We start from the raw sequence: 12005 nt of genomic DNA, 5'->3' as shown, positions 1-12005 counted from the left end.
CGTGAAGGCAACCAGAGTGTTCACCTGTTGTCACGGAGCCGGAGCTAGGCCAAGAAGGCCGCCTATTCTCACGACACTACTCACTAGTACTAGCTACATCATGCAACGACGTTACTTTTGAGTTTTGTTGTTGCTGTTGTTGGTTGACAGCATGTAACAAGGACTTAGCCTTAGCCTCTTACTCTTACAGTGTTACCAAGTGCCCTCTACCCCCATACTGCCCAGTGCCATTTTGCAGAATTTTTCAGAGTTTTCCGTACTCGTTTTTCAGGTCAACAATTTGACTGATTTAGTGTAATTTGGAAGAAAAAACGATACTGTACAACTATTACTTTTCCAGCCACAGAGTTCACTTGCGAAGCCTACGAATTCAGTACAATTTTCAACTTCACCAGGTCATAACTTTGGTCTATATTTCTGGAATCCGATATCATAACGCTTCCGTGAGTGTTGCATTGGACAGCTTGGAGTTTTGGCTGCCACGTAGATCCTTCGATTGTTGAATTGGCACAACAAAGGATGGAGTTACGAAGGTTTAGCAATTGATCATATACATGATCGTTTGCGTGATATCCGATTGAAATCCGTACTGCGGACAAAACTTCTTTTTTCCGTAAAAATACGGACAAATACGGGCGGTTGGCAACACTGCATGCTCTTAGGTCCGTTAGGACAGGTGGAGGACACCGGTCAGTGTTCGGAAACAGTGACCTAAGCAGGCTAAGGCCTTTCTACAACCATCCACGGACGTCCGTCGGTGTCCTCCACCTTGTTACATGCTATAAGTATCCGTTAGTGTTTTCCTCAACCCAATGCGAGTTTTCCACACCCTCACCGTGCCCCATGTGAGGCATTGCCACGGCATTGCATACTCATACAGTCATACTCACACTAAGTCACAGGCAACCACACGTCTACGCTGCCTGCACTACTGTCTACACCAAGGACGGTCCCAGAGCCTAGCTTGGCCGACTCCCTGGCCGACTCTACTATACATGGTCCCGGACCGCCAAGTGTCAGCACCACTCATAGATCTACATGTAGATCCACGAGCAGATAGCAAGTGTGCACTGATATCTGGATATGAGCGCCACTAACATCTTGAACCGGTAAACCAGATCCGATTGGCATGGCCGGTATAGTATGCTCATCTACATGTACCTATGCCAGGATCGAGTCTATGAAGAGGCTTGCGATGACCATGTCACGGATGACCGTCGTCCCTTCGTTCCATTCGATCTCTTGTCAGACCTTTCGTCGCCATCTAGAAAGAACCTTTGAGTTTGAACTAGTATGCGATCCGGTTCAAAAATTAGCCACAGGCTAGGCCCACAGACATGGTTAGCATTTTACCGTTCGCGCTATTTTCGACGGTCGGCGTGTAGAGGGCGAGTCTACTGTTTTTGATGTGTTTTCGAGACACGGTTAGCAGTTCGGCTTCTGAGTCCTGACTCCTGACGCAACGCGTTAACGATAGACGTGTGACTCTGTGAGGTAACCTAGTCGGAATCTGACCGTTTCGTTCTCCCGCTAAAAAGAGCTTTCTATCGTCGAAACTGTACCAAACCGACGGTATTATTTTGGGTTTGGGGGGTACGCGTATACGAGTGCCGTTGGATCTATCTACAATGTATGTAGCGCGTGAACTGTAAAACGCCATGTCTACACACACAAAAAACGGTGCAGGCCGACCGTCGAAAATAGCGGACTGAAAATGCCACACGTCAGGTACTAGGTGCAGGGGGCCGGGCCAGGGCATTTCGCCTTTTCGGTCTTCGCATCTCGTGAGTCCTGGATTTTCAGGAGTCTGAACTGATAAGTGATAGACTATCTAATAGACCAATCCCGAAAAGATTGTCTGGGTTCGTGAAAGGGGGCACGCGTGCAAGCCAGCACGTGTGAAGTGCATCGTTTTGTATTCAGTTTGTGTGTGTCAGCTCATGGCGGAGGAGAGAGAGACTTTTGCTCGCCGAGCTGAAGCTAAAGGATTTGATGGAGTCCTGCCAGCAGCTAGTCAAAGGACCTTCGGTACCGTACCTCAGAGAGACCCTGACGGAGTTTGGAGGCCAGATAGCTCTCGGTGAGGAGAGAAACATTCGCGTGGCGATCGACTCTCCGTAAAAAATGCAAGCTTCATAGCGCCGACATACTGCAACAGCTACGATTTCAGCTAACTTCTCGATCTGCTGCTTCACAAAGTTCAACTATTTACAAGTCCTGACTGTTGTAGTCTGAAGCTGGAGTCTCATCGCCCACCTACAGGTAGCTTTTGGAGCTGATGGATTTCCCGACTTGGACTCCTTCCGCAAACTCTCGCAACATTACTACAGTGTATGCTGTGTTTCCGCACGTTCGTGTCGACATGTCACCTATACTGTGCATGTACCGGGTCGCGGAGGAGCTTGACGACCTCCGCTGACTCCAGGTTTGTTGTGACTAGAGTCTAGACTCTCTTAGTTCCACAACATAACTAACTTCATAAGGACTGGGATTAATTCTCATTCAGTACTACATGACTTACTCTAATCTCTGATCATCAAGAAGCTAGGTAAAACCATAAAGCCATCACAACAAACAAAAGGGCTAATGCTACGTGGACGATAACGTCACACAAACATACACGTGATATTATGTACAACTTCGTGATGTAATCACGACATTCCCACGGCCACACACAGGTGGAGAGATCAATCACAAAAGACCTGGTGACCAAAGGGAGAAAGATTATAATAGCGCATAAGAACCGCGTATTTAGGTGATTATTATTATTTGGGTATTGTTAATGTTAACTAGGGCAGTCCCCACAGACGCATGTCTCCTGACAGGCTACGCTAATGATGTGACATATCTTGTGAACCAAATTGCGAAGGTACTGAAGAGCAAGGACACATAAGTCATGGAGCCCATACTACACCCTAGTGCCAAAGTAGTGAGTGGGAGAGCAAGTTGGCAGAGGAAAAGAAAACTCGAATAAAAAGGGGGGTGAACATAATTATACAGCTTGAGTGGATGATAGCTGATTGAGACAGACACCAGCATGGTGAACTAAACCAAGTCTGCCTCGTGCAAATCCAGGACACGTCCTAAGCCTTCGATAGCAGCTCGTCTTACCGGTCGAGAAGCTGTTACAGGGACGTGTGCGTCGTTGGTTACAGCGGGAGGCTGTGGTTCATTCGACGAGTGGTCAGCAGGTCGAGCAGACTCACACTCCAACGGATATAGGTGCTGTAGTGAGCGCCGTAGGAGCTTGTTATTGGGCGTCCTCACAGTGGCGGAACGCGTTTCTCCATCACGACTAGCGTGAAGTTCGCTGATGATACCCAGTTTCCACATACCTCTGGGCGCGTCATCCTTGATGAGGCACACATGTCCAATCCTTGGCTTCACGGTAGAATGAGCAACCTGTTTCAACTGCGATTGTTGCCGTTCTCGTAGACTGGTTAGGTATTCAGATCTCCAACAGTTCCAAAACTCATTCAATCGCTTCTGACCTTTCTTCCACGTAGAAAGTAGCAGTTCCGCTGACGACATTGTTGGGGCGAAATCAGGGTCCTCTTCTACATGCCCTTGGGGTAGACTGATTTCGGCTGATAATGATAAGAAGTGGGCAGGTGTCAAGACCGTATAGATCTCATCGCTTACGTACACCAGCGGTCGTGAATTTACTACTGCTTCAACTTCGACGAGAATGGTTGACAGCTCCGTTGTTCCGAGAACTAGTCTGCCAATAGACTTACGGAGGGCTTTCTTCACGATTCCAATCAACCGTTCATAGAACCCGCCCATCCATGGGGAGAGTTGCACAATGCAAATCCATTCGATTCCATGGGAAGCAGCATAATTAAGAGTGTGGTCATCCTTCACAATGGCTTCCCAAGCAAGCTGTAGAGTCGATTTCGAAAGCAGGAATTGCTGAGCGTTGTCAGAGAAGATCTTGCGCGGTACTCCTCTTCTTGCCACAAATCTGCGCAATGCCATCAGGAACTGTTCTGTGGTCATGTCAGCAACAAGCTCGAGGTGGATGGCACGTGTGACCATGCACGTAAATAGGCACACCCATACCTTGTGGATGAGTCCATGTTCTCTGACTGTCATTGGGCCAAAGTAGTCGACGCCGACGTGTGTGAACGGTTTAGACTCAGCTACGCGCTCTGGAGGGTAGGGTGCCATTTTCGGTAGCGAGTACGGCCGACCATTGAACCTCTTGCATACACCACATTTCTTGAGTACAGTCTTGACGGTTTGTCGTCCTCTGGGGACCCAATAGTCATACCTGACTCGCGATAGGGTATGGTTAGTTCCACTGTGCAGCACCATGCGGTGACAGTCATTGATGATAGCTGTGGTTACTGGATGTGAACGAGGTAGAAGGATGGGATACTTCGCTGAGTATGGTAGGGATGAATTCTCCAATCGACCCTTGCAGCGGATGAGGTTATGTTCATCTAGAAAGAGCGCAAGGTTTTGGACCAGCTTGTTCTTGGCGTTGCTTTTGATAGCCTCAATCTCCGGTGTATAGTGTGTTGCTTGAACATGTTGAATCCACAGATGTTTGGCGTTGTCGATTTCAGCAGCAGACAAATGAGTGCCGCATGTGGTCTGTTGACGGCATCTCTTGACAAACTTGATACCGTATGCTGTTACACGGGCTAGCTTCTCAAACGAAGTATACTTGCTCTCATCTATACTCAGCGGTGATGGCTTGCTGCTGGTCTCGGTTTCCGCAGGACCCTCCGCCGCGAATAGTACTGTGGAAGGAGCATCGATGACGTCTTTGGGCCAGTGTACAGGAGGATCTCGAAGCCATTCTGGACCACACCACCAAGCTGTACTGTCTGTCAGTGTGGCTAGCGATGCTCCACGGGATGGTAGGTCGGCTGGGTTGTCGGCTGTACGGATATAGTTGAAGCACACACTCTGGTCTGCACGGATTTCCTTCAACCGATTGGCGATGAAGACAGGGTACGATTTCTCAGTATTCTTAATCCAGCCAAGCACGCACTGTGAGTCAGACCACAGGTGGGTAGCTGAGATGTGAACTGCGCCCAGAAGCTCTTTCTTTAGAAATTTGATGATCCTGGCGCCGATGAGTGCTGCTAGGAGCTCTAGACGTGGTATACTTGTTGCCTTGATGGGCGAGACTCGTGTTCGGCTGTAGATCAGGTCAACTGACGAATAGGCACCGTCAACTTGTCTCACACACAGGTACGCGGCTGCACCGTAACCATCTTGAGACGCATCACAGAAGACGTGGAGTTCATAGGTGACCTTGTCGACGTGGATTTTTGGTCCAATGAAGCGAGGAATGGCAACGTCACTTGCGCAGGACAGATCGGACAGGATATCCTTCCATTCATGAACGAGAGCGTCAGGCAGCGGAGAGTCCCAGTCTACATGTAGCTTCCATATACTCTGTACTAGGATCTTCGCACGCATGATGACCGGGGAGAACAGGCCCATCGGATCATAGAATTGGGCTATGCTGCGGAGGACATCTCTTTTGGTAATGACGGAGTACTGGTTTGTGGTTGACTTTGCCGTCGACAGAGTATCGCGATTGGTATCCCATGACATACCCAGTACCTTCATTACATCACAGCTAGACTTGTCTTCAGGAGCTAGAGCATCTCTGAAGTCAGGATCGTTGGTACCCCATTCACGCAAGTTCATGGTGGCACTGGCAAAGGCGTCCTTTGCCTCTCTGTAGTATGCAGTAGCATCCTGGACGCTGCTCTGCCCGGTGACAACGTTGTCAACATAGATACTGCGACGTACATCATCGCATGTCCCTGTCTGTTGCTGTTGGAGATGGTGGTCGACTGTGGCGGCAAGAAGAAACGGGCTAGCGACAATGCCAAATGGAACTCGGCAAAAGCGGTAGATCACTAGGTTGGCTGTGGTGACGGGTGTTGTAGGATCGCGAAGCCATAGGAACCGTGTTACATTGCGATCTGTCATAGATAGACCTAGCTGAAGGAAGGCCTTCTCAACATCGCTGACAATGCCAATGGGGTGTAGCCGAAATCTCACCAGGATACCACACAGATCCGGCAGAAGTATCGGACCTCGGTGCAGGCAGTCGTTCAGGCTGTTGTGTTCTGCGCGAGTTCTGGCGGAAGCATCATATACCACACGGACCTTTGTTGTGGTACTGCTGGGGCGAACAACACAGTGGTGGGGGATGTAGTGAATCGGCCCATCCTGGTGATCAAGGTTCACTTCCTCGATAATGCCATTGGCTAACTGCTCTGTGATGGTATAATGATACTTCTCTAGCACTTGTGGTGTCTGCTGGAGTCGTTTGACTAAGGATTTGAGACGGCCGAAGGCGAGCTCGTAGTTCTCTGGTAGATTAGGTTGTGGAGTATGGCTATCTTTCCATGGCCAAGATACCATATATCGGCCGTTGATCAGTTGCAAGGAGCTGCGAAAGTGTTCCAGGGCAATGTCGTCCGCTGTCTGCGGATCACTGATGTCATCGGTGATACCAATATCTTCAAGTCGCCAGAAACGTTGGAGATCAAATACTGGGTCTGGCAAGGTGGTAGCATCTGTGAGCATTATGTGGCCCGCAGTGTCATCTGTCTCTGTGTCAGTAGGGCCTGCTGTCAGATGGACAACTTTCTGAAACTAAACGTTGGCACTTCGTATCGTCATCGTGGACAGTAGAATACAATGCACTAATTTTATTTGCTAAAACTCGGAGACTCCCTGGATACTCGGACATGGTTTCGGCACCAATTTATGTTGTGACTAGAGTCTAGACTCTCTTAGTTCCACAACATAACTAACTTCATAAGGACTGGGATTAATTCTCATTCAGTACTACATGACTTACTCTAATCTCTGATCATCAAGAAGCTAGGTAAAACCATAAAGCCATCACAACAAACAAAAGGGCTAATGCTACGTGGACGATTACGTCACACAAACATACACGTGATATTATGTACAACTTCGTGATGTAATCACGACAAGGTTTCCGAAATACTGCCGTCGTCTTCGTTGATGTCTCTGGTGACATTCTCCCCTTGCAGGACGTGCACATAGTTGTCGTCCCGGGGGTAAAGACTATGTTGTCTTTCGAAATAGTTCTTCATCACGTTCGCGCGAATGATGTTTCTCATCATGAACTCGTTCCGACGGTGTGACACGGCGATGGTCTTTGGCGGGGCACTGGCTTGGCGAAAACGATATCTTCTTGTGCAATATAACATTGATCGGCTGCAGATGAGTACAGTCACTTCGTGGTTGATCCTATAGGAGGGCAGCTGCCAGGAAAGAGGCAGGACTCATCGAAGACGAAGCGCTCGCAACAAACAATAGCACTCGAAATATCTCGTGAGATTTAGGGCCTATCGCTTTGAGCCACAGCGCTCACAGCCTTGCCTACTTCATCAAAGTGAGCTCTACATGTTCGTTGACCTCTTCACACTACACAGAAGAGCGAAACAAGGATTATGTCTTAGCATTTCCACTCCAACAGCAGACCATCACCAGTGCGAGAGACAAAACTACAAAGGGCTTTGCTTTCTGTCGCATCGTCCGTCTTGCATGCAACTAACGAGAAAACCGTGTACTTACCCTCGCATTCACACGCGAACTATTATCACGTCCTGTGCCGCATGCTGATCAGGTAGTGCCATGTATGTGTTGTACAGTCAGTGTACTCTCAGTTGACATGCCCCCTTTCGAACCCAGACAATCTTTTCGGGATTGGTCTATTCTTGCAGTAGACATGGTAGGTGTTAGACCAATCCCGAAAAGATAACCTGGGTTCGAAAGGGGGCATGTCAACTGAGAGTATCCTCCGCCATGAGCTGACACAATTATGATACAAAACGATGCACTTGACGCGAGATGGCTTGCCCGCGTAAATTTTCCCCCTTTCGCGAACCCAGCCAATCTCAGTTTTCGGGATTGGCCTCTATTCTTTTCTTGGAAAGAACTAACTTGCGGCAATATCAAATATACGCACTGTCACAGGTCACAGTAATCTAACGCGTGTAGCCCCGGTTATCCGGTTTGTAGCGCCGCGTTATCAATTCATAGTTATACCCGAGTCCTCAGACGGCAGCCCTGTGTTACTATCGCTGCTGGCAATTGGCTGCACTAGATACAGGTACAGATAGGAGGAATAAACACACCCAGAGCTTTTCAAAATGAAAGGCCATCTTTTGCTTCTCGAAGCGAGCGCTCTTCTGGTGGTGCTTGGCGTTCAGCAAGCCAAGTCGGAACACAGCCACACGTTCAGCAAGGACTCGCAGCTGGAGGACAACCCCGGATTTCAGATGTTCACGTTCGACTACGGCTGGAGGTTTCAACTGGGTGATGCGAGTGGCAGTACGAACACGACCTGTCCGGCCAGCGAGTTTCCCAAGAACCTCACCGGTGTAGAGATCTCGGGACTGCACAGGAGCGATGCGCAGACCCTGGAAACGTGCCGTGGTGCATGCTGCCTGGACCCGACCTGTGAGGTGTGGCAATGGGCCGGTACGCCGGACGAGCACCAGCTGGGTTGCTGGATTGGTCAAATGGGCCCCATGCACCACAACAGTCCGCGCTGGCAGAGCGGCGGCCGGGATATCTCCCCGGGACCTCGCCCCACCGCACCACCAGCAACCAGTGGACCAACAAGTCGTGGCTACAACGACTCTTCCTGGGCACTGGTGGACGCACCACACGACGGTATCATTGGTGGCGTGTATTCCCAAGATGCGTCTGGGAGTCATGGCTACTTACCATTCAACATCACCTGGTACCGAAAGCACTTCAACTTGCCGGCCGAGTGGAAGGGCCAGAGCGCGATCAGCGTGTACTTTGAAGGCGTCTTCAAGTCCAGCACAGTCTACCTTAACGGAATGGCCCTGGTGTCGCACGCAAGCGGTTACACCAGCTTCGTTGCACGCTTGGACAACGCCTCGACTCTGCTGTACGGTGACGGGCCGGAGAACGAGAATGTACTGGCCGTCATGGCAACGGCCAGTGGTGGAAGCGGCTGGTGGTACGAGGGAGGTGGCATCTACAGACGCACGTTCCTGGGCAGAACGCCGACGCAGGTGCACTTCGTGGCCGACGGACTCTACGCAATGAGTAACGTCACAGGGAAGATCACCGCGCACCGGGAATCGGATCCAGCGTCCGGAATGGTGGCCAGTGAGGCTGCCATGGACCCCCGTGTTGAAGTGGTACATGACGGGGCAGCGGGAGGTAAAGCAGGCCCGTTCACCGTGGTCTTCAGAATTCGCAACAGTGAGGGGGAAGTGCTGGGATCCACGGTAACGAATCAGTTTGAGCTGGCTCCCGGCGAGACGCTGTTAGCGGGTGGACCTGAGCTCGTTCTGACGGACGTCGAACTGTGGAGCTCAGCAAGACCTTACATGCACAGCCTGGAGACGGTCATGATGAACGGCGACATCATCATAGACAACATCACCAAAACAATGTTTGGTGTGCGTCGGGCACAGTGGACCGCTGATGAGGGATTCTTCCTGAACGACCAGCCGTTCAAATGGCGCGGATTCTGTGACCATAATGACTTTAGTGGCATTGGGACGGCATTATCGGAACGTCTTCATTTGTTCCGCGCCCAGTCGCTCAGATCAGTGGGTGGGAACAGCTGGCGAATGAGTCATAATCCGCCAGCCCCTCCTCTGCTGGATACCCTCGACGCACTGGGCGTCATGGTCTGGGACGAGAATCGCAATCTGGGTAATGAGACCGAGTACATCGATGCACAGCGCGACATGGTGAAGAGAGACCGCAACCACCCCAGCGTCATGTGCTGGTCATTCTGCAACGAGGGCGGCTGCGATAAGAGTGCAGCGATTGGCGCCATCTTCAAGAGGGTCTCGTACGAACAGGACCCAATGCGGCCGGTGACCGCCAACACACAGCAGTATGGGCCAGGTGACTTGAGTGATGTTCTCGATGTCCAGGGCTTCTCACATAGACCCGGGAGCATGTTCGACAGCTTCCACGCTAAGTACCCGTCCATCCCTACCATAGGCTCGGAGTGCTGCTCTTGTCGCACACAGCGAGGCGAGGACGTGGCAAACTCTTCAGGAAAACTGTTTGGCAACTTCAACGGGGATTGCTTGCAATCACAGACCGGAGTAGAAATGTCACGCAAGTTTGTGTCGGGAATCTTAGTCTGGACGCTGTTCGACTACTATGGCGAGCCAACGCCGTACAACTGGCCACACGTATCCAGCTCGTTTGGATCTCTAGACTTGGCCGGATTTGCCAAGGCGGGAGCCAGCTACTACCGGGCCTGGTGGCTACTGAACTCCACTAACATGTCAGCATCAGTTCATGACCAGGTTCACAGGGCTCCCATTCTGCCCGACTCACGCATGGCCAGTCAGAGTGATGGCCTCAAGACCGGCGATGCGCAGTTCATGACCCACATAGTGGAGCACTGGCAGAAGGACATGGGCGGACAGTCGCGCTCAGTGCATGCCTACACGAATGCTCCCATGGCCGAACTGTTTGTGAATGGCAAGTCCTACGGGCGTGTGAGTGTTTCATGGATTGGCTATGCTGCCTGGGACAAGGTCACCTATGCCGATGGCAACCTAACTGTTACCGGATTGAATGCAGCCGGACAGGTGGTTGCCTCACATACAATCATGACTCCGGGTGCAGCAGCCAGCTTGCAAATCTCATTGGATGCACCAAACACGCAGGCAGGTATGGGCGATGCCCTTGTGCTGGATGGACATGACATGGCGCTGGTCAGGGCATCCATCTTGGATTCCAATGGGCAGGTTGTCATGGCATCGGGCCACAACGTCACCTTCACGGTGGACTCAGGACCGGGGCGCGTCATCGGCGTCGGCAACGGTGATCCAATGTGCCACGAACCAAATACGGTCAACTGGCGCAGCTCCTACCATGGTTTGGTGAGAGCCATTGTGAAAGTCACCGAACACCAGACTACCAGTGAAGCGGAGTATCGCTTCTTGAAGCAGGTCGACGCAGAAGGAAACATTCGGACGCGGATCCGTGCCCCCTGGGAACCCCAGCATGCTCTGGAGGGAATCCAGGTCACGGCACACGCGATGCTGAACGGCAAACAGCTGCAGGTATCTATCACCATTCCAGTGTCAACCGACTTTGACCGCCACAGTCCGCAAGCTGTGGCAAGGCGCTGGATGATGGATAAAGAGGATCGAGGTAAATAAAACCATTCCTTGTTTTAATTTCTGACTAGTATTTTGTGCAATGTACTATAATAATATTATATTACACAATAAATCATTATTCTGCTAATGTTACCATCCTTTCTCTTGGCACTCCTTCAGTGTGATATGTTGCTATGTATCACTCTTGCAGCTTGCTGCTGATATCGATCGCCTTTTCTCCCTTCTTGCCTATTGCTCCTGTTGTTGGCTCAAATTTCATGCGATTTTTTTAAAAACTGTTGAACATTTACCTAGTCCTATTGGCACCGATCTTGCCTGTGTGACTGAGTGCTTTGGCTAGACCAGATCTCATGCAATTACATCATCGCCTAGGATGTTTTGTATGGAGTGACACCATGAGCATTACATAATCATTGGTGTTGCCTATAGGCCTACTTGCCCCCTCATACAGAGCAGATAGGCCATCATTCGCGCCACCTCTAGGCTATGGATCACCTTAGGTGTGAAGTGTCAAACATCGTTACATGCTTTGTGGCTGGCCTATGTGAGAAGCTCATGTCCTTCTCCTTCACCGCTCACACCAACCCAGAATGTGGCTCTAAATAGTGCACGTTGGGTGGTCCCTTATTCAACAGGGGCTAGAAAAGAATTAGATGTAGACATGTGAAACCAAGAGTACATTCCCCCCTGGGGGGTCATGTACTCTAGTCTTGAGTCTTGCCTCTTGCCTGAGTCTTGGTGAAACATGTCACCCAGGCCAGGGAATCGACAAAATTATTCATGGTGGTGTTTTTACCCCTAGTCACTAGTGCTAGTACGACTACATTGTAGTGCTTGTCAACAAATCAACAAAAATAA

The 12005-nt window shown here is 50.4% G+C and overlaps 2 protein-coding genes across 2 annotated transcripts; one reads left to right on the top strand and one right to left on the bottom strand.

Annotated features, from left to right (window-relative positions):
* Positions 1 to 3045: 3045 nt before the first annotated feature.
* LOC135810468 (uncharacterized) lies at positions 3046 to 6561 on the bottom strand. The gene has a single exon (XM_065323958.1). It carries the CDS (start codon positions 6559 to 6561, stop codon positions 3046 to 3048), a length of 3516 nt encoding a protein of 1171 aa, XP_065180030.1.
* Positions 6562 to 8162: 1601 nt separating this feature from the next.
* On the top strand, positions 8163 to 11186 carry LOC135810467 (beta-galactosidase BoGH2A-like). Its single transcript, XM_065323957.1, has one exon. The coding sequence runs from the start codon at positions 8163 to 8165 to the stop codon at positions 11184 to 11186; it is 3024 nt and encodes a 1007-aa protein (XP_065180029.1).
* Positions 11187 to 12005: the final 819 nt, after the last annotated feature.

This window comes from Sycon ciliatum, chromosome 2, assembly GCF_964019385.1.
Source record: "Sycon ciliatum chromosome 2, ocSycCili1.1, whole genome shotgun sequence".
Lineage (NCBI taxonomy): Eukaryota > Metazoa > Porifera > Calcarea > Leucosolenida > Sycettidae > Sycon > Sycon ciliatum.
Note: the sequence above shows the minus strand (reverse complement) of the source record. Positions and strands in the feature narration are given on the sequence as shown.